General features: G+C 42.8%; 1 protein-coding gene across 1 annotated transcript in view; it reads left to right on the top strand.

The window, feature by feature from the left end:
• Positions 1-5,365, top strand: part of LOC136950532 (G protein-activated inward rectifier potassium channel 1-like) — a 48,960-nt gene extending 43,595 nt beyond the window's left edge. Inside the window, exons 2-3 of the mRNA XM_067244927.1 lie at positions 4,322-4,538; positions 4,737-5,365. Coding sequence (XP_067101028.1) covers positions 4,322-4,538; positions 4,737-5,365 — 846 coding nt within the window. The remainder of the gene's footprint in view (positions 1-4,321; positions 4,539-4,736) is intronic.
• The last annotated feature ends 15,376 nt before the right edge of the window (positions 5,366-20,741 follow it).

Raw genomic sequence — 20,741 nt, 5'->3', positions numbered from 1 at the left:
CCTGGATTTTGACACTCAATTTAGGAAACGTGGTGACAACATTCTTGGCAAGACGCACCTTGTCATCACTGGATGGGTAACTGAAAATAAGACAGCAACAATTCAAACTATTTTTGTGGTAAATTGGCAAAAACACAGCTGACATTTAAAGGGTTTCCACCAATAACTCTAGTTTTGTAATGGTGTGAGCGTGGGATTTAAGCCTATTTGATTATCGTATAGTAGGCACTGAGACCTTTCCCTTTATATCATTATCTCATTTTTCACAGAAGTGGTTTTTAGAGGTTTTTGCATCTAAACTCTTCAATTAGTAACATCGATTTCCATCAGTTATACTCACACTTCACATTTACTGACTAAAATACTAATTTCAAGTATGATATGAGAACAAATTTCACTCCATTGTCAATACTTTTGCATCTCACACTTAATACAGTGTCAACTTACAATCCTTGTCTCTCCACAAGATTGCTGACAGCAACCCTCACAAGTAGCATCCTGTTTTTTGTGCATAAGGTGCCAGATTCCTCATATTCTGTGAGTATGTTTGGAGCTTTTGTTTGAATTAGTAATTTGAGTGCCTCCAATCCACTGTCATCCAGCCTGTCATGGGCAGGTAGAGATTGGGCAGGTAGAGATTGTGTCTGTCCTGGCAGGGGAGCAGGCTGGAGTAAAACACAAGCAAAAGCAAAAATGTATGAGCCATCGGTGCAGTTTAAAATCCCCAAACAAACATTTAAAACACAATATTATCAACAGGACTGCACAATTACTTGAAAAATTAGGAACAACTACTTGCATTAATTCTCACAACCTTACCGGACATATCAGTTCAATTTCTGCATCCGCTAGCTCAGAACCCGACCGGAAAAATAACTGGAATTTATCCAGTTCCTTGATGTCTGTGTTGCGATCTGTATCAATAAACTCATTGAAGTCTGCATTATACTTGAGAAATCGATCTAAATCTACTGCAAAAGGTAGGCCATCTTGAGATTTGCTTTCATCGATTAATTCCCTAGCATTGCTTAGGTGGTAAACTTTCTTGCAGATCTCTCTGCCATCTAGGTAGATCGATGCCAGTATTTGTTTTGAGTTAGCCTCCATTTTCTGATAAAGAAAAGACAAAAAGGTTTTAGTCATTATTCACTACAGTAAAATAACACAAAACCACTCCTACCACTTACCATTTGTTTTGCTAGCTAATCAAACCATATAGCACAGGTCAAAATGTAAGATTATATTTATAGATAATACCGTATTTGAGTAATGAAACTTACCGAATGTGTTTTATTTAAACCTTTCAAGGCCCATTACTCTATTGTAGCACTGAACAGAAAAATAAAATTATACAGGTGAGGAACAGACAATACAATGACCAATTACAGTACTCCTATGCATTCAAGTTCACACGCGATTGCTCTGTCCCGATTCCATTGTGCCTCGTCTGTGGGGGAAAAAACTCTCTAAAATAGCTCAACTGAAAAGGCATTACACAACAAAACAACTCAATTCACAGAAATAAAATGTCATGCTGGTTTGCTGTGAGATTTTTTCCTACAATACATAGCCTATATTGTGCTGCGAGAGAAAAAGGATGGCGGAAAAACTGATTTACACCACTAGGGCTGCACCTGCTCTATGGTTATAGTTAGACTAATACGAAAGGGCGCGAACTAGCCAACACCACATGCAAAATTAAGCTATGACAAAAGAGTACGTGCTTAAAATAGACTTCATCGTTAGAAAACGCAAGCTGTTACTAGCCAGGTTTTCACGTTCTCTCACTCTCCATGTTTCAATAGCGAATACAAAATGCTAACCAATTTTACATATTAAATTATCCAGGTTGACTAGCTAGGTACTTGAACCGTTAACGTTAGCTACCTTAGCTAGCTAGCTACTAGCAAGTAGCTTACATTAGCTAACGACATTAGCTACCAACTGAAGGTTGTCAGTGCAAGCTAGTAAATGTTAGCCAGAGCCTCATTACAGTATGGCTCTGATGTTAGCTACACTCACATAACGGTTCCCATTCAGCACACCAGCATGACAGTCACAACCTATAGACAACGAGCCTCTCATCGTCAAATAAAATCCCAGGGTATTTACTTTTTTATATTTGCGAACTCAAGTAAAGTAAAAAAAGACATTTACCTTTAGTCTTCAACTCCGTGGTTACCAGTGCTTCTTTCAAAAAGGAATTTTCTTTTTGGGCGCGCAAAGATGAAGTAGTGATGTAATTGGTCAATGTTTTAACACATGTTGTGTGTGTCCAATCGTAAGATCAAACAACACACAATTTGTAGAAAACAACACAATATGTGTCTGATTGGTAATAACGCAGAAATTGTGTCAGCTAACAACACATCTGTTTTAAGAGTGTATGAGGCTGCTGATCACCATTCCCTCTTGCAGGGGAAAGACAACTATTTCATTCTACTCTTCACTCTTAGTATTTTGAGTGGTAAATAAGCAGAAAAAATATGCTTTTAAATCTATGTAATCTTTATAAATAATAAGTAGGCTATGCATTTTTTATATAAAATATACAGAAATATCAGTTGTAAAAATGTCATTAAAAAACGGACCCATCTGCAACCGACGCAAGCAAGCACACCCTACAATTTCCCCAGAAATTGTACCCTCTCTAGTATATTGTTGTTTTAATTAAGTTAAGCCATTCACACTGGTGGTTTAATACAATACAATATTATAAAACAAACTGTCTTTGTATTGGAATATCTCGGTCAAGAGAAATCAAAACTGCATTTGTATGTGAATCAAATTTTTATTGAGTATACAACTTTTACTATGATCCTCTTATTCCATCCTATTAATCAATTTACATTAATCTCTGGTATGAAAGTGGCAGGTAGCTTAAATTAAATAGATGTCAGAACTCCTGACTCAATGCAAACATATTATGCCTTTCTCAAGGGAGTCAGGTGGCTGAGCGGTTAGGGAATCGGGCTAGTAATCTGAAGGTTGCCAGTTAGATTCCCGGCCGTGCCAAATGAGCAGTGTTGCCACAGTTACTTTGAAAAAGTAATCTGATTACTCCTTTAAAAAGTAACGTTATTACTTTACAGATTACTAGATTCTAAAAGTAACGCGTTAGATTACTCGTTACTGAAAAAAGTGGTCAGATTAGAGTGCATCACTGTGTATTTCCAACTCGAATATGCGCATTTCTCTCTCTCCTCCATTGTTGTTTGTGTCGCTGCGTGGTACTTCATTGTCTCCAAACATCTCCACTGTAACTTAGCCGATGAGAGGCAAGACACAAGTGTAATGTTGATTTATAGACAAGAGTTTCTTTTGAAATGTTGACCTAAGAACGCACTTGGAAAAACGACTCAAGTCGTGTGCCTACTTGGGGAAAAAAACAAACCATAAAAAACACCCCGAGTAAAGTAAATCTGAGATCATTTGCGAACCATTACTTTTAGAAAAAACATGGATTAAGTTGCGGTTCGTTGCATTTGTTCATGTAATAGTTTATTTATCTTATTTGTCTTTATTATTTGTCACATATAATCAAATCGAGATGGCACCGGAGCAAAGGGGCTTGAGGAAAGTGGCGACTCAGAGTCACTGGGAGGGAGTGGTAGGTCTATGTATATACATATGACGTGACCCTCATGCTGAAAATGTGATTTAATTGTTGCATAGGCTACATGGCTTCACTCCCAGAGACGCAAGAAGAAATCAAATATATATTTTACTATTAATGACAAAATAGTAACGCACAGTGACTTGGACAAGTAACTTTAATCTGATTACTGGTTTGGAAATAGTAACGTGTTAGATTACTCGTTACTGAAAAAAGTGGTCAGATTAGAGTAACGCGTTACTTGGTAAGTACAGTACACAACGTAATTTGCAGTGATGCCGTAAGTAACGCGTTACCGGCATCACTGCAAATGACGTTGTGTCCTTGGGCAAGACACGTCACCCTACTTGCCTCGGGGGAATGTCCCTGTACTTACTGTAAGAGCGTCTGCTAAATGACTAAATGTAAATGTTTTCTCCTTGGCTTTCAGAAAATACTCCTTCTCAAGACATCAACATTCAGAATTTTGTTCAATGGAATCACAAGCATCAGGGAATTGGTTACATTTGTTTACATTTGTTCTATTCAACATTAATTAAAACAAAAATAATTGGTATACACCTCATCCAAAAACCACGTTCCCCTTTTGTAGATGAGATTTGTTTATGCTACCTTATTATAAGGTATAAGCATAAACAAATAAGTATAAGTCTCATGCAAAACATACAATAGCATCTTACATGTTGCTTGATTGTGTGTCCTTAGTCTCGCCACACCCCGGAGGGAGAGTTCCTGCCCCTGGACCAGTGTGAGCTGGATGTTGGGTTTGGGACAGGCTCTGACCAGCTTTTTCTGGTGTCTCCTCTGACTATCTGTCATGAAATCAACACCAAGAGCCCTTTCTTTGATCTTTCTCAGCGCTCACTCAGTAATGAGCAGTTTGAGATAGTTGTTATTCTAGAGGGCATTGTGGAAACCACTGGTAAGAGTTCATTAAATTCATTTTTTATGATGATTTAATGTTTGTTAATTCACAACCTGTCCATTATTTAAATTTCCAGAAGTGGTTTAGGCTTGTAAAATTCAGTCATTTGTCTCCTTTTTTATTTACCTTTTTTCTCTCTCTCCGACACACTGTGTCTTATGTAACCCATGTCTGTGCACCACTCCATGGTTCCAGGTATGACATGCCAGGCCCGGACGTCTTACACAGAGGATGAAGTTTTGTGGGGCCACCGTTTCCTGCCTGTCATGTCCTTGGAGGAAGGTTTTTTTAGAGTTGACTACTCCCAGTTCCACAACACGTTTGAAGTCACCACTCCCCCCTACAGCATGAAGGAGCATGAGGAGCAGGCCTCCCTTACTTGGCCCAACTCCACTTTCTCCGTGCCCTCGCCTATCTCCCCCACCCTGGGGAATGGGGGCTGCCGTGGTCGTATAGAGAGACTGCTGTCAGTGGACCCCGGTGAGGACCAAGCATGGAGGCTCCCAGGTAGGAGCTCAGGTAAAGAGGAGCGTGTCCACTGGAGCCTGGCGGCTGGCAAGACCCAGCCAGGGGAGAAGGCCTCCAAATCAGAAGCGTCCAGCTTCATTATTGCATCTGGGTGGCAGGGAGGGATGGAGGAACACCTAGTGACCTTGGAGGGTGGGCCTAAGGAGCCAATCGTCCGTTCAGTAGGTGAGATGGAGAAGCATGTCTTGAGCCCCATCCCTGCCCCTGCTCCAACCCAAGTTCAGATGTCTTTGGCTGGGGCTAGGCTGGAGAATAATTTGCCTGCAAAATTGCGCAGGATGAATGCAGACCATTGAATGATCGACTACAACTAGCAGGTGGTTTGATACAAACTCTGTAAGAGATGATAATCTGTTATGACTGTGGTAAATGGACAGTACTGTGAAAACCTTTCCTATTTTAGCTATTTTGATTCATAAGTATTCTGCTTTGAAGTGGTTCACTGCCTTAACCCTTGTGCTGCCTTCGGGTCACATGACCCAAAGGTTCATAACGAACCACCGTTGTGTTTACCCAATTTGACCCAATACAAAAACATTTTTTTTTTTTCTTCTTTCTTTTAACCATTGCAATGTGGGGGATCTGAGACAGCCTGACAGTTAAAAGAAAATGCTTCACTTTGTTTTTGTAGGAGGTAAATTTGTCGCAATACGACGGTGGGTCACAATGACTGATGGGTCAGAATGACCCGAAGATAACACAAGGGTTAAATACAAGAATAATGCAAATAAGCCATTCTAATACCTATTATACAATATTTTCCTTTTGTACTCCCCCCCCCCCCCCCCCCCCCAAAAAAAAAAAAAAAGACTACTGAGTACTGTCTAAAAGCTACTGTCGTGTTGCAAAGGATACTTGTAAAATATAATACATTTGATATCTTGCTGGTGCAACTTACCTGGAGGTTGGTGGGACAATGTCATTTTTATGGGTGTAATAATAGAATAACTGAATGGTTAGGCATGTCCCTGTGACATCAGGTTCCTGACAGTACAACCAGGGATTATGTGAAAACGAATCAGTGTAACTATGGAGAAAAAATCAATAAATTCACCAAGGCTGAGATGGAAATCCTCCTCCAGGAGGTAGACATTCAGAGGAATATGATCTATGGAGACGCTCATCATGCCCCACGGACTGCTACGTCTTGAACCGTGTGACAGGACATACCGTAGCGGCAGCAGTCAGTGCCTCTTCCAAGGCCTCAACAGCACCTGAGCAATTCAAATCCAGGTTCAATTACCTCAGATAAAGACACAGAGAAAATTGGCAGGCACAAAGCGGGAGGCTAGAGGCTGGGTGCTGCTACAGTACATCACAGCTCCTGTTGCTAGCAGAGGAATTACTGCTTCTACCCTCACCACCAAAAGTATGATGAGGGTTAGAGACGCAATTTATTTCGTAAAAATTCTAATCGATCAATATGGGAAACGACCAATCATTGTATTTAAAGTCATCTGATTACATGTATGTAATTGATTTCCCTGAATAATTCATACTAGAATATGATGACAAGAAATATTAATGTCCCAAGAGCACCCTGAGCATGCTAGTTTCTCCACTGGCAGCAAATGTATTTGAAAGAGAAGAGACCTCCAGGCAAACCCAGAAAGCAGAAACAACTTGTTTTGCTAGCAGACAAAGGCCAAAGTCAGCAGGAACAGTACAAAGCAACAGTAGACCGCTCAAGTGGTGGGGCCTGCTCAACACTAACTGTCTACAGCAGGGGTGGGGAACCTTTTTTCTGCCAAGGGCATTTTTTTGGTACCTTGGTACGCAACGCTGCGCGCCTCCACGGTCCTTTTCCACATATTAAAATAGTGCTGTTGCCAACGAATAATGCAACTAATAATATGGTTCCTGATAAGGATATGACAAAAAATATATATATCCTCATTTTGGCAGTTAGCCAGGGGGCCTCATTATCGTCCACCCTAACTTTCCAGACCGGATTATCGTCAGAAACCCTTTTTTCAGCTAGTTTGTTAAGGAATAGTTGGCACAGCAACGAAAGAAAGTAAGTATACAATGTGTATACACCTTATATTGCAAGTATACCAAATTACAGCCTCCTGCTTTGTTATTTTAATATTCAAACATGCTATATAAGTTTCTTAAACAATCAGCTTTTTTTCTTTTTGCACAGAAAAAATAAATGATTGACTTTTTACCAGGCGAGTGATGATCAAAATGTGTCGAGGCAGCTATGGAGGGAGGATGGGTTGGAGGTGTACTGGCTACAGTGGGAACATTTAGAGATCCTATAAGTTTCAAGACGTGAAATAAGTTTTGTTTTTATTCTAAGAAAAAGATCTAGACTGTGCAAAACATAATGTTTACATTACAATAATATATTACCCGCTGATCTTTTTCTTTTCAGAGTGGAGGAGGGCAATTGGAATGTAGAGGCAGGCAGCCGAGTGGAAGGGCGCCGGACCCTTGCTTTTGTTGAGGGAGCCTCGTGGCCAGGAGTGGGGCAGTGGGCTGAGGGGCTGGCGATGGTGTTGCCAGAGATGGACAGAGCAGAGGTGCTGGGGGGTGCAGAGGCACGGCGGCTGGAGGCTAGGGGGGGCCCCTTCTGCCGGTGGTGGTCCGTTGGCGGATGGTGATGGTGGGGCGGGCCGCCTTTAACCGGGCCCGCTCCCTCCTCTCCTCTGCCTTTTGCGCCCTGAGGGTAGCTGCCGCCTGCTCCTTCTCTTCACGCTCCCGGAGGAGCCGTTGGTAGTCCTCTCCCGTGATGACCCTTGCAGGCACAGTCAGCTGCCGCGGGCTTCTTTTCATGAAGTTGCGGGGTGCCAGGATCTCTGCCAGTTCCGGTGGGATGAGCCCTGCTGCCACCAGGGGATGAACAAAGGGACGAGGAGGGGAGGTGGTGAGATCCAGGGGAGAGGAGGTGGTGAGGTCCACGGGAGGGGAGGTGGTGAGGTCCAGGGGAGGGGATGTGGTGAGGTCCAGGGGAGGGGAGGTGGTGAGGTCCAGGGGAGGGGAGGTGGTGAGGTCCAGGGGAGGGGAGGTGGTGAGGTCCAGGGGAGGGGTGGTGGTGAGGTCCAGGGTAGGGTAGGTGACAGCAGGGGGGATTCCTGGGGATTCCAGATTCCTGGCGTGGCTGTAAGGGTAGATGTGGTGGCCTCAGATGGTCCAGCGGCTTCCTACGGGGCTCTGGTGGAACCTGGAGGTGATGTCAGTGGGAGGAGGCGGGTGGTGTCCACTGTGGCGGGGTTGAAGGGGAAGATAACGCAATTCCTGAAACCTGCAACCACAAATCTCAGGTCTCTGCACCGCTCATACGGACCGCCTAGGGCTAAAGAAAAATTGGCCTTATTTAATAGAAACAAGTTATTATAGAGGCAGCAAAATCTGCCTTTAGGGGGGGGAAAAATCCCACGTCGAGCGGTTGCAGGACATGGGAGAGATGTGGTGGCAGGCACAGGAGCACGACACCTTCCCTTCTGGCTGTGTTGATCACCTCCAGGTCCAGGTGGCTCTTGTGTCCATCGAAGATGAGGAGCAGGGGGCGCTCCCTCACGGCATGTTTTATGAAGTGGTCCTGGAACCAACGCCGGAACAGTTCTGAGTCTATGTACCCCGAGGGACTCTTGCCAAATAAGGTCCCTCGGGGTGCTCCTGTGGTGTAGGCCCCCCCTGGGAAACCATTCCCATAGATAAAAAAGGAGGGAATGTCGCCTCCAGCAGCGTTCAGGCATGCCAGCACCGTGATGTGGTCCCTGGTGCCGGGTGCCTGTTTGTAGGGGTGCTTGCACCCCTTCTTGACCAGCACCCTGTCCCTCCTCTTATCCATCTGAAACCCCGACTCGTAACAGTTATATATCTGTCGGGGTTTCTACCTCAGCCCGTTCTCTTCCAGTGTCTTTCCTAGTAGTTCGTAGAACTGCCCCACATTTTTCTCCCTGGCACACGAGGCTTGACCTCAGTCGATGTTGTCCGGCGCCCTCATGGTGAGAATGCCACAGTGACGCTGGCGGAAGTTTCGCCACCATCTCCTGCAGAGGAGCTTGGTGGCGGTAGGGTCTCTCTTCCTCCTTTAGCAGAATATAAATATATGAATTTGTTTTACAATAAGTATTTTGGGGGGTGCATATGTAATATTGAACATACCTAATGGCGGTGGCAAATGCCAGGAGTTGGGCCTTGGTGAGTGGGAACCCATGGCCTGCGCTGTAGATGCAGTACTTGACAAGGGCTTGTTCATCCTGGTCAGATAACAGGAGCCCTTGCCCAGACTTGTGGCCATGGGTTACCCGGCCCAGCACCCTATCCGCCAGCATCATCCGTGGCACATTGTTGATCTTGGCTGCCTGCCTCACTGATACTCCCTCCTCCTCCACTGCTCTCATATACTTTTGCATGTCTTCCTCCCTCCACAGCTTCCTTTTCCTAATCTGGCTCATCTAAAAAAAATGTTGATGTCTGTTACTACCATAAAATAAGAAACTACTGTGTTATTTCTGTTATCTAGAGTTCCTAACAGTCATATGAATATCTATGATAAGCTTCAATAATAGATGTCTGAAACAAAATGCTTGCTTTCTAATTAATTATTAATTAATTAATTAATTAATACTTATTATTACTAGGTCTATATTGTCTAGGCTACCTCTTTAATATATATTACACAAAACACAATTTAAATAATACTTTTGTAGCCTATACCACACTCTTAACCAACATTGTCATGTGCTTGACAGAAAATGGCATGTATCAGTTGTTATTTTATTGATATTCTCATCTTTTAAAACCAAATCCAATAGTAATGCCTGTAATCAGAACACACCAGCTGTAAGCTGGTTGAAATCCTTGTGACTGAATGTATCGGATACATTGTAACCTAGCCTTCATTCTACACTTCACTCGTATTTTGAGTTGTAAAGGAGCAGCAAAAAAAAGATGCTTTTAAATCTATGTAATCTTTATAAATAATAAGTATGCATTTTTATATAAAATATACAGAAATATCAGTTGTAAAAATTCAAAAACGGACCCCTGTGCAACCGACGCAAGCAAGCACACCCTACAATTTCCCCAGAAATTGTACCCTCTCTAGTTTAGCTTGCTAACGCAAGAGCATAGGTTGAATGTGTGATGATTTAGCCTAGTATATTGGCAATGGGGCTAACGTTATTTCATGTTCCTGACTGTGTTTCATTCAAATAAATAACCTGTGTTGTCATGTAAAACTACAATTCAAGATGTTTGTCCAGATCTATTTTTCAGCAAGATAGCTAGAGCTAACTGAAGCCGAGTTGAATCACGATAGTTTGTTTGCTAAGCTGTAGTGCTAACGGTACCCACCTAAGTTGATCCTGTTTGCTTCGACAACAGAAGTGGAAACAACTAACGTAATCATTTCAAATGATATCTAGTCAATCTGTTGAAAACAGTGTTGTTTAGACAAAATAGATTTATTTGTACGTTTTTATTTCAAGTCTCCACTTTCGATGTTTCAGTGAGTGTTGACCATGTTGCGTCTTTGCTCCGCAGGCAGCTTCACTCGTTGTAGACCAACCAATCAGCGCGCAGCTCATCTATATATTCATGAGCATACCATAAAAGGAGAAAACCTAGCGTTTTTTCCCGGGAAAATGTAACTGGATGTATAAGGGGGCATAGAACAGCACCCGGGCCATTTTTAGCCCAACCAATGTTGCATACCCTATTCGGAGACCTTAAGGAACAGTGTGAAATACCCCAAAAAAACAGTCAATCGCCCCTTTAAAACTTTCAGTCGCAGACAGCTGCAAGAAAAACGCCAATCCAAATGTTGTCATGGCATCATATTCACTAGAGCAAGATAGTCTACAAAATAGGTAAGAAAATTGATAATCTGGATCTATTATTGAAGTGGGCAGTTGTCAGATACTCAGTAAATGATATAATATAAAATTAGCTCGAGGTTGACAACTGACGGTTTGATTAACTACCCGCTAGGCTAACTAGACTATCTTTTGACCGTCGTTTTCTAGCTCTATCGCAAATTTGACACGGTCTTAAAACTAGCTGGCTAGCTACATATGTCTTTAACGGTGTATTTAAATATGAATATGTTCACGTAGGGGGCTGTAATTTGGTATAGAGACAATATAAGATGTATCAATATTGGAGAGTTACTTACTTTTTTTGCTGCAGCAAACCGTCTTCTGAAAAGTCTCATCTCGAGAGTGGACGATAATGGGGCCCTGATTTAAAAATTTGATTTAAAAATCCGATATTCACATATCGGCCAATATAAAAAAATATTTTGAAAATCCAGAAACGCGTAACAAAACAAACTGATTTCCCTAACAGTAGTTATTTGTAGTTTACATTTAGTCACTTTTAGCAGAAGTTCTTATCCAGAGCGACTAAGTACAGGGACATTCCCTTAGGCAAGTAGGGTTAAGTGCCTTCCCAAGGACACAACGTCATTTTACATGGCCAGGAATCGAACCAGCAACCTTCTGATTAATAGCTCGATTCCCTAACTGCTCAGCCATCTGACTCCTGTTATTATTTCCTCACTAAAATAGTATGTTAATGCAGTTTCTGATAAATAAAATGTATAAAAATACAAACTTAAGATGTGAAACAAAGTCCTTTGAACAAAAACACAATAAAAAATAAAAAAACATTAATATTCATTTATCGGCCATTATAAATGCCGATATACCGATAGTTTGGAAAATGTCCAATATCGGCCGATTAATATCGGCCCGCCGATATATTGGTCGGGCTCTAGTGCGCACCCAAAATAACAGTTAGATTTTGCGCGACCGTTAGTTGTCATTTCAAGCTTGACAGTTAGCAAACATGTTTTGTGTAAACTTTGATCTTTTGGGGGGAATAACTTTTGATGAGTGGTTAGCCGAAGAGTATCATTCAGGTCCACGGATGCACAGTTAATTGAGATATCCAAATCAACATAAGCAAACCATAACAACAGCCTAATGTTAGTCTATTGAGTCCCAAGTCACTCGTTTACAGCATAGCATATACCCAGTGCCTACGAAACATTTATGATTGATTTAGAATGTTTAGGCCTAATTTTTAAATTAAATATTATTTTATTGAAAGTGTCCCATTGTCATTGTTGTTATTTTAAAGGCAACTTTTATAAAATGAGCAATGTGAATTAATGAGATGGTGCGAGATCTAGCTAGGCTAACAAACCTGATGTTCACAATGCTGTTTGTCCGTTGCATAGCAACAGCCACACGTGCGGCACTATTTTCTCTCGGCTACTGAAATGCGATAAACAACGTTTGTTGGCTATAACTATTTTGTGCTGAAAGGCAGCTTACTATAATGTCGCAGGTGACCCTTATTATAAAAGCAATAAGGTACAAGAGGCAGTACTGTATCGTACTTTACAGTACTGCCTCTCGTACCTTATTGCTTAAAAAAATTATGAAAAAAAGTTGCTGCAGCTTGGCCTGCCCTCTACGCGTCACTCTGGTTGGTCCTCTGGTCTGCAGCGAGTTTCCTAAGAAAATGTCGACTCAAGAACCGGGCACTCTCCAAAGTTAATATTTTGCAGGTGTCCTTTTTGTAGTCCTACGGAGTGGAGTGGGGTCCCGGTACCTTGTGGCCATTGGTTTTTCTAAACTCCTCAAAAAAAGTTCGGAAACGTTATTCCGGTCGATTATTCCTCCCCTTCAATAATACCAATTGGTATTGTATTTTATATTGTTGGAAAGCCTGATTAGTCACCTTTACAACGAGGTACAACTTGTAAGGATCGTGCATTTGTGGAATGAGCAACACAGCTAACCGTGTGGGTAGCGGCCCAAAAAAATTCCAAAATCCCCTGCAATATTCTTCTGTTGGTATAAAACCTTTGTCAACCGGTGTTGACAAACGCAAAATAGGGCCGTAATATAGTTTTGTCACTTTAGTAAGTCGAACACACATTTAAGTATAACGGCTTGTTTTTGGTTGTTTCGTTTTTTTGGGAATATTGAAATACCATATAACACAAATGGTATAACGAGCCATTAATCGTTGTTTTAATTAGGCCTATTCCATATCCTTCATGCTGGTATCTGCAAAAAATGAAAAATAGGCTCGTAATATCGTTTTGTCCATTTCGGACGTCAGAACCGGATGATGCTGAAATGCTTGGATTCCGTTGTTTTGTAATATTTTGGAATAACGGAATAACCAACCCTAACCCTAACGAGCCATTTACTCGTTTGTTTGATTGGCAGTATTATGCATACTGGCACAAGTGAAAAAGAGAGAGAGGGGGAGAGATGTGCAACTATTGGGGGTGTTATTACCAGAGGGCAGCAACAACTAGCTTTTTTCTCCTGTGATCTGTAGGCCTACAATCTTGACGACATAGCAGCAGGTTCTTTCGTAGAAGACACACAAGGTACACGGACCGAGTAGGCTACCGCGATGAACTAATGCAATTAACAAAGGCATCGTAATTTAATGAAACTAAGCATAGAAAGGAAAATAGGGAAATTCTGTTTCGTTATTTAGAAGCGAATTCGTGTTTAGGCTACAACCGATAATCAGCTGCTTTCAAAGGGGCTGGCCAAAGAACAAAACAACAAGTGGATATTTCAGATATATAGATCAGTGAATTGTTACATGAATTAATGTGTTTACTAATGTAAAAACTGCCTGAATATTGCAAATGTACAAGCGCTGTATGGTGAATTAGGCCTACAATTATGACAACTGGCTCAACCATTGTGCATGTAATGACTTCTGTTATTAACCAAATGTTTACATGTTTGCGCTGTATGGTGAATTAGGCCTACAATTATGACAACTGGCTCAACCATTGTGCATGTAATGACTTCTGTTATTAACTAAATGTTTACATGTTTGCGCTGGTAAGACAATTTAACAGAGAACTGATATAGTATATTTTTATCAACATAACATAAGCTATTTATAAAGTAGGAAACAGCAGACAAATGAAGGCTACATAATCATTTGCATGAATGTAGCTACCACAGCATTGGCAATTTGACTAGATGTGGAGGTTTTAAATTGTGATCTGAGAAATATAGGTACCAAAACCACTGAGAAGGAATGTCATCACCAGCTGCATCATGGGCACTGCACTATCTATAATTCCAGAAATCTGTGTCACCGACATCATCGCAGACACTCTGCCCTATCTATAATTCCAGGAATTTGTGTGTGTGTGCCACCAATTTTATTATGGGCAATATGCAGAATATACCATAATAAAGTGGAAAATGTGCAATTGCTTACTTTGAAGTTGTGTTAATCAACTCAAATATACAGTATTCAACAACAAATGGTGCAAATACAGTATATTATGCTCAAATATGTTCAAATTATCTATCTACTTTGATGTATGCAGTGAAGTAATTGTTTTATACATATTTTGTTCATTTTTGTAAAGTAACAGTTTTCACACTGCTCAGTGATTCTTTGTGCCATTCATACTTTATTTTACTCAATTCAAGCGTGAGCTTGATGGTTTGCAGACACCCTTTTCATACATGCTTTACTGTACATCTTTTTTTGTAGTTTTCTAGACTGGGTCAACCACATGTGGGTGAGTTGGGACAGTTAGGTTAGTGGGTTGGATGGTTCATTTAACCCTTGTGTTATCTTCGGGTCATTCTGACCCATCAGTCATTGTGACCCACCGTCGTATTGCGACAACTTTACCGCATACGGGCTCAAGACGGGCTCAAGACGCACTTGTAAAAGGCTCAAGACGCACTTGTTCCGGGAGTACAACGGTACTTAGGAATGGTTTGCTTGACCCGATGTTAGTTTCCTCAAGGATCACAATTACTCTTGCTCTTGTGGTTAGTGGTAACTGATTAAAAAATGTTGTACTCACTGTGATATATTGTTTTTATTATTGTTGCTTGTTTTTTCCACAGGTACACTTGCACGTATAGCGGTTCATGTTGTTTAATTGTAACTTGTTTAACTACATGCTCTTATGGTTCTTCCCTTTGGCACTTACTTTGGTTGATCACAATGTGTGCTTCATGTTTTGGCTACTCGTAATGTTTTGTGGCTATCTTGTTGTTATGATTAGTGACCTATGCACTTTGTAAAGCTCTCTCTTGGAAGTCGCTTTGGATAAAAGCGTCTGCTAAATGAATAAATGTAAAATGTAAATGCATACAAAAACAAAGTGAAGCATTTTCTTTTAACCGTTGGGCTGTCGCAGACCCCCACATTGCAAAGGTTAAAAGAAAATTATTTTTATTTGTTTTTGTATTGGGTAAAATTGGGTAAACACAACGATGGTTCGTTAAGGAACCTTTGGGTCATGTGACCCGAAGGCAGCACAAGGGTTAAGCTCCATAGGTATGGCATTGTAAAACTATCAGTGATGAAACAAACAATAAAGATTTGTAAAATGGAAGGCTTGAGTGTTTGAAAATCCATCTTTCAAAAAGTTGCTTTGGCAGGGAAACTACACAAATTAAAATGTTAATTATATAACATTGTTTTTGCCAGTGGGTGCTGCAGTGTCAATCTCAGCAGACAGTATTGTAGTTAATAAGAGGAATAACTTACAATAAGACACATGCAACCTGGAAAACTTATATATATATATAACTCCTTAAAAATACATGCTCCTAACATTTTACATTTACATTTACATTTATTCATTTAGCAGACGCTTTTATCCAAAGCGACTTCCAAGAGAGAGCTTTACAAAGTGCATAGGTCACTGATCATAACAACAAGATAGCCAAAAAACATCGCGAGTAGCCAAAACATGAAGCACACATTGTGAACAACCAAAGTAAGTGCCAAAGGGAAGAACCATAAGAGCATGTAGTTAAACAAGTCACAACCAAACAACATGAACAGCTATAAGCGCAAGTGTACCTGTGGAAAAAAGCAAGCAACAGTAATAAAACAATATATCACAGCGAGAACCAAAAATCAGTTACCACTAACCACAAGAGCAACAAGTCTCTAAGCAAGAGTCATTGTGATCCTTGAGGAAACTAACATCGGGTCAAGCGAACCGTTCCTAAGTACCGTTGTACTCCTAACACCTTACATTTACATGTATTCATTTAGCAGACGCTTTTATCAAAAGCGACTTCCAAGAGAGAGCTTTACAAAAGTGCATAGGTCAATGATCCTAAACAATGAGCCCAAAAAACATTGCGGATAGCCAAAACATGAAGCATACATTGTGAAAAGAAAGTAAGTGCCAATAGGAAGAATCATAAGAGCATGTAGTTAAACAAATTACAAATTAAACAACATGAACCTCAAAAGTGCGAGAGTGTACCTGTAGGAAAGCAAGCAACAATAATATAATTTACAGTGAAAACAAGCAGTTAAATCTGTTAAAACGTACCAACAAGTCACTCAATAAGTGTTATTGTGTTCCTGGAGGAAATAACCTAACATCGGATCCAACAAATCTTAAGTACCATTGTACTCCCGGAACAAGTGCATCTCTAGCCTTTTCTTGAAGGTGGGGAGACAGTCAGTGTCTCTGATGGAGGTGAGGAGATGATTCCACCATTGGGGGGCCAGACAGGAGAAGAGCTTGGGTTGGAAGCAGGCGCTCTTGAGAGGTGGGACCACCAGACGGTTGTCAGAAGAATACCGAAGGTGGTTGATGGGGGTGTAAGAGGAGAGACTGGATGTAGGCATGTGCAGTCCCGTTCACTGCTCGGAAGGTCAGTACCAGGATCTTGAAGCTGATAAGGGCCGTGATGGGTAGCCAGTGAAGGGAGATGAGGAGCGGGGTAACATGAGAGCGTCTGGGTAGGTTGAAGACCTACCCAGACGCTGGTTGCGTCTGGGTAGGTCGTAGGTTGGACTACTGCGAGTTGCAGTAGTCCAACTTGAGTCCTGGCAGAGGATGAGGGGGTCACCGTCGCAGATCCCAGGGTGATTGTGAAATTGTGGGAGATGGAGGGTTTGGCCGGGATGATGAGAAGTTCTGTTTTGGCGAGATTCAGCTGGTCATCTAGGCGGAGATGTCTGTGAGGCAGGCCTCGATTCTGGCTGAAATCCCCGGATCAGTCGGGGGGAACGACAGGTACAGCTGTGTGTCGTCAGCGTAGCAGTGGTAGGAGAAGCCATGGGAGGTGATGATTGGTCCAAGTGAGGTGGTGTACAGGGAGAAGAGGAGGGGTCGAAGGACAGAGCCCTGTGGGACACCAGTGTAGAGCTGGTGGGGGCCTGACACTGCCTCCTCAGGAGACCTGGTAGGATCTTCCCGACAGGTAGGATGAGATCCACTGAAGTGCAGTGCCAGAGATGCCCATCTCAGAAAGTCGAGTGAGCAGAATCTGATGGTTGACCTTATCAAATGCTGCAGATAGGTCCAGCAGGATGATGACGGATGACCTTGAAGCAGCTCTGGCAGACTGGAGGGCAGTAGTGACTGACAGGAGGGCAGTTTCTGTGGAGCGGCCAGTCTTGAAGCCTGATTGGTGGGATCTAGGTGTCAGGTGGCTTAGCAGTTAGGGAATCGGGCTAGTAATCAGAAGGTTGCCGGATCGATTCCCCGCCAGCCAAAATTATGTTGTGTCCTTGGGCAAGGCACTTCACCCTACTTGCCTCGGGGGAATGTCCCTGTACTTACTGTAAGTCGCTCTGGATAAGAGCGTCTGCTAAATGACAAAAAAAAAAAAATGTCTAGTAGGTTGTTCTGAGAGAGAAAGTTTGACAGTTGGTTAGATACAGCACGTTATAGGGTGAGTAGGAAAGATAGGTTCAGGGAACCTATCTTTCAACAACTCACAACAACAACTTTCAACAATCAACAACTTTCTTCTCAAAGAAGTAGAAGAAGTAATCTGCTGACAGGGAGGAGGGGGGGCGGGGAGGGGGGTTAAGGAGGGTGGAGAAGGTAGAGAAAAGTTTGTGAGGGTTTGAGGCAGAGTTAACTTGATATTTGTCATGCTACCTGATTACATGCACTTTTATATACTTCCTTGCTTAACTTTGTATTGCAGTTACATTTTGGCATAATGTAACCGTCATAGACCATGGAGGAAACAAAGCTTTCCGAAGCAACAAGCTATTTGAAAAAAAGTATCGCTTTTTCAAAGCGTTTGATACATCTTCTCCATAGGGACATCTGCTGGTCAATTCATGGTATGGCGATTGTATCGAGAGATTGAAGGAATCGAGTGACTTCAAGTCCTAGACGTTAAGTCTCACAATTGTCACTCATTTGATAAATAAAGGTTATGTGACAAATGTTTCGACGTGCAAGTGTCAAAAATATGTTATCATATATCTTGTTGTATTATAAACAATGTAACGTCTTTGGTACTTTACATCAGCTGCTCGTGTGACGTCCGAAGCTTCGACGGGTGATCACGTGTTTTTTGCCAATTTGAAGCCACGCTCGACACTTTTGTATCGGTACCCATTGCTTCGAAAGGTCGATACCGCTTCATGAGCACGGCTTCGAGCGTAACATCTCTACTTATTTCTTCGTTTTGACGCAGTTTCAACTTCAGGCTGTCAGAAAGCCTATCACCATTACCTCTTGCAAAGGAAATGAGAAGAGAACCCTGTTTCATTCTACACTTCACTCTTAGTATTTTGAAATGTAAATGAGGAGCAAAAAATGTATGCTTTTTAATCGATGCAATCTTCATAAATAATAAGCATGCATACTTATTTTAAATATTCAGAAATATCAGTTATAAAATGTAAGTACACTCATGAAAATGTACTGAATGTTTGATATTAGTTTAAACAATTGGTTTGGAGGTGATATACGGTGTATATATACCGTATTTCTTGATTAAACGCCGCCCTCAAGTAAATGCTGCACCAAAAAAAAAAACGGTTATTTAATTGGTTAAATTAAAACACAGTATTTATTACACAAGTAAATCACGAGTGTACCCTATAATATAAAATGTAATTTGCCACTCAAGAATTCGCCTTTCATCAACCCCAAGTTCACGTGCTACAGACCTGTTGCTGCTGGTGAGTGCTTTCTACAAAGCTTTCTGTTTGAAAGCTAAAGTGTAACGTTTCGGCATGCTGCTTCAGATGTACACAATGTAGAACATTTGTATTTGAGACAGTTAAAGTACTACACACGCACACAATTGATAGCCAATGAGAAAGGGAGTTGCAGCCGCACTCATATTGAAATTTTCGTCGTCATCTGCCGCTTGTCTGGGGGTCGGGTCGCGGGGAGCAGCAACCTAAGCAGGGAGGCCCAGACTTCCCTCTCCCCGGCCACTTCCACCAGCTCTTCCTGGGGGACCCCGAAGCGTTCCCAGGCCAGCCGAGAGACATGGTCCCTTCAGCGTGTTCTGGGTCTTCCCCAGGGCATCTTCCCAGTGGGACGTGCCCAGAACACCTCACCAGGGAGGCGTCCAGGAGGCATCCTGATCAGATGCCAAAGCCACCTCAACTGGCTCCTGTCGACGCGGAGGAGCAGCGGTTCTACTCTGAGCCCCTCCCGGATGACCGAGCTTCTCACCCTATCTCTAAGGGAGAGCCCAGATACCCTGCTGAGAAAACTCATTTCGGCCACTTGTATTCGCGATCTCGTTCTTTAGATCACTACCCACAGTTCGTGACCATAGGTGAGGGTAGGAACGTAGATTGACTGGTAAATAGAGAGCTTCGCCTTTTGACTCAGCTCCTTCTTCACCATGACGGACCGATGCAGAGCCCGCATCACTGCGGACGCCGCACCGATCCGCCTGTCGATCTCGCGCTCCATTCTTCCCTCACTCGTGAACAAGATCCCGAGATACTTGAACTCCTCCGCTTGGGTCAAGATCTCCTCCCCGACCCGAAGATTGCACTCCACCCTTTTCCGGTCAATAACCATGGCCTCAGATTTGGAGGTGCTGATTCCCATCCCAGCCGCTTCGCATTCAGTTGCGAACCGCTCCAGTGAGAGCTGAAGGTCACGGCCCGATGAAGCCATCAGGACCACATCATCCGAAAAAGCAGCGACCCGATCCTGATGTCACCAAACCGGACTCCCTCAACGCCCTGGCTGCGCCTAGAAAGTCCAACCCCCACCGGGAACAAGTTCGACTTACTGCCGGCAATGCGGACCAAACTCTGGCACCGGTCGGACAGGGACCGGACAGCCCCGATCAGGGAATCCGGTACCCCGTACTCCTGGAGCACCCCCCACATGAGCCCCCGAGGCACACGGTCGAACGCCTTTTCCAAATACACAAAACATGTGTAGACTGGTTGGGCGAACTCCCATGCACCCTCCAGGACCCTGCCGAGGATGTAGAGCTGGTCCACAGTTCCACGGCCAGGACGAAAACCACATTGCTCCTCCTGAATCCGAAGTTCGACAATCCGACGGACCCTCCTCTCCAGAAACCCTGAATAGACTTTCCCAGGGAGGCCGAGGAGTGTGATCCCCCTAAAGTTGGAGCACACCCTCTGGTCCCCCTTTTTAAAGAGGGGAACCACCACCCCGGTCTGTCAGTCCAGAGGCACTGTCCCCGATGTCCACGCGATGTTGCAGAGTCGTGTCAACCAAGACAGCCCTACAAACACCCAGAGCCTTAAGGAACTCCGGGCAGACCTCATCCACCCCAGGGGCCCTGCCACCGCAGAGCTTTTTAACCACCTCGGTGACCTCAGTGCCAGAGATAGAAGGGCCCCTCCAAATGTCCCCAGACTCTGCCTCCACGTTGGAAAGCGTGTTGGTGGAATTAAGGTATTAATTCCTAAATATTC

This window comes from Osmerus mordax, chromosome 10 (assembly GCF_038355195.1).
Source record: "Osmerus mordax isolate fOsmMor3 chromosome 10, fOsmMor3.pri, whole genome shotgun sequence".
Taxonomy (NCBI): Eukaryota; Metazoa; Chordata; class Actinopteri; order Osmeriformes; family Osmeridae; genus Osmerus; species Osmerus mordax.
The sequence above is the reverse complement of the archived record's forward strand: the minus strand, read 5'-3'. Positions and strand labels throughout refer to the sequence as shown.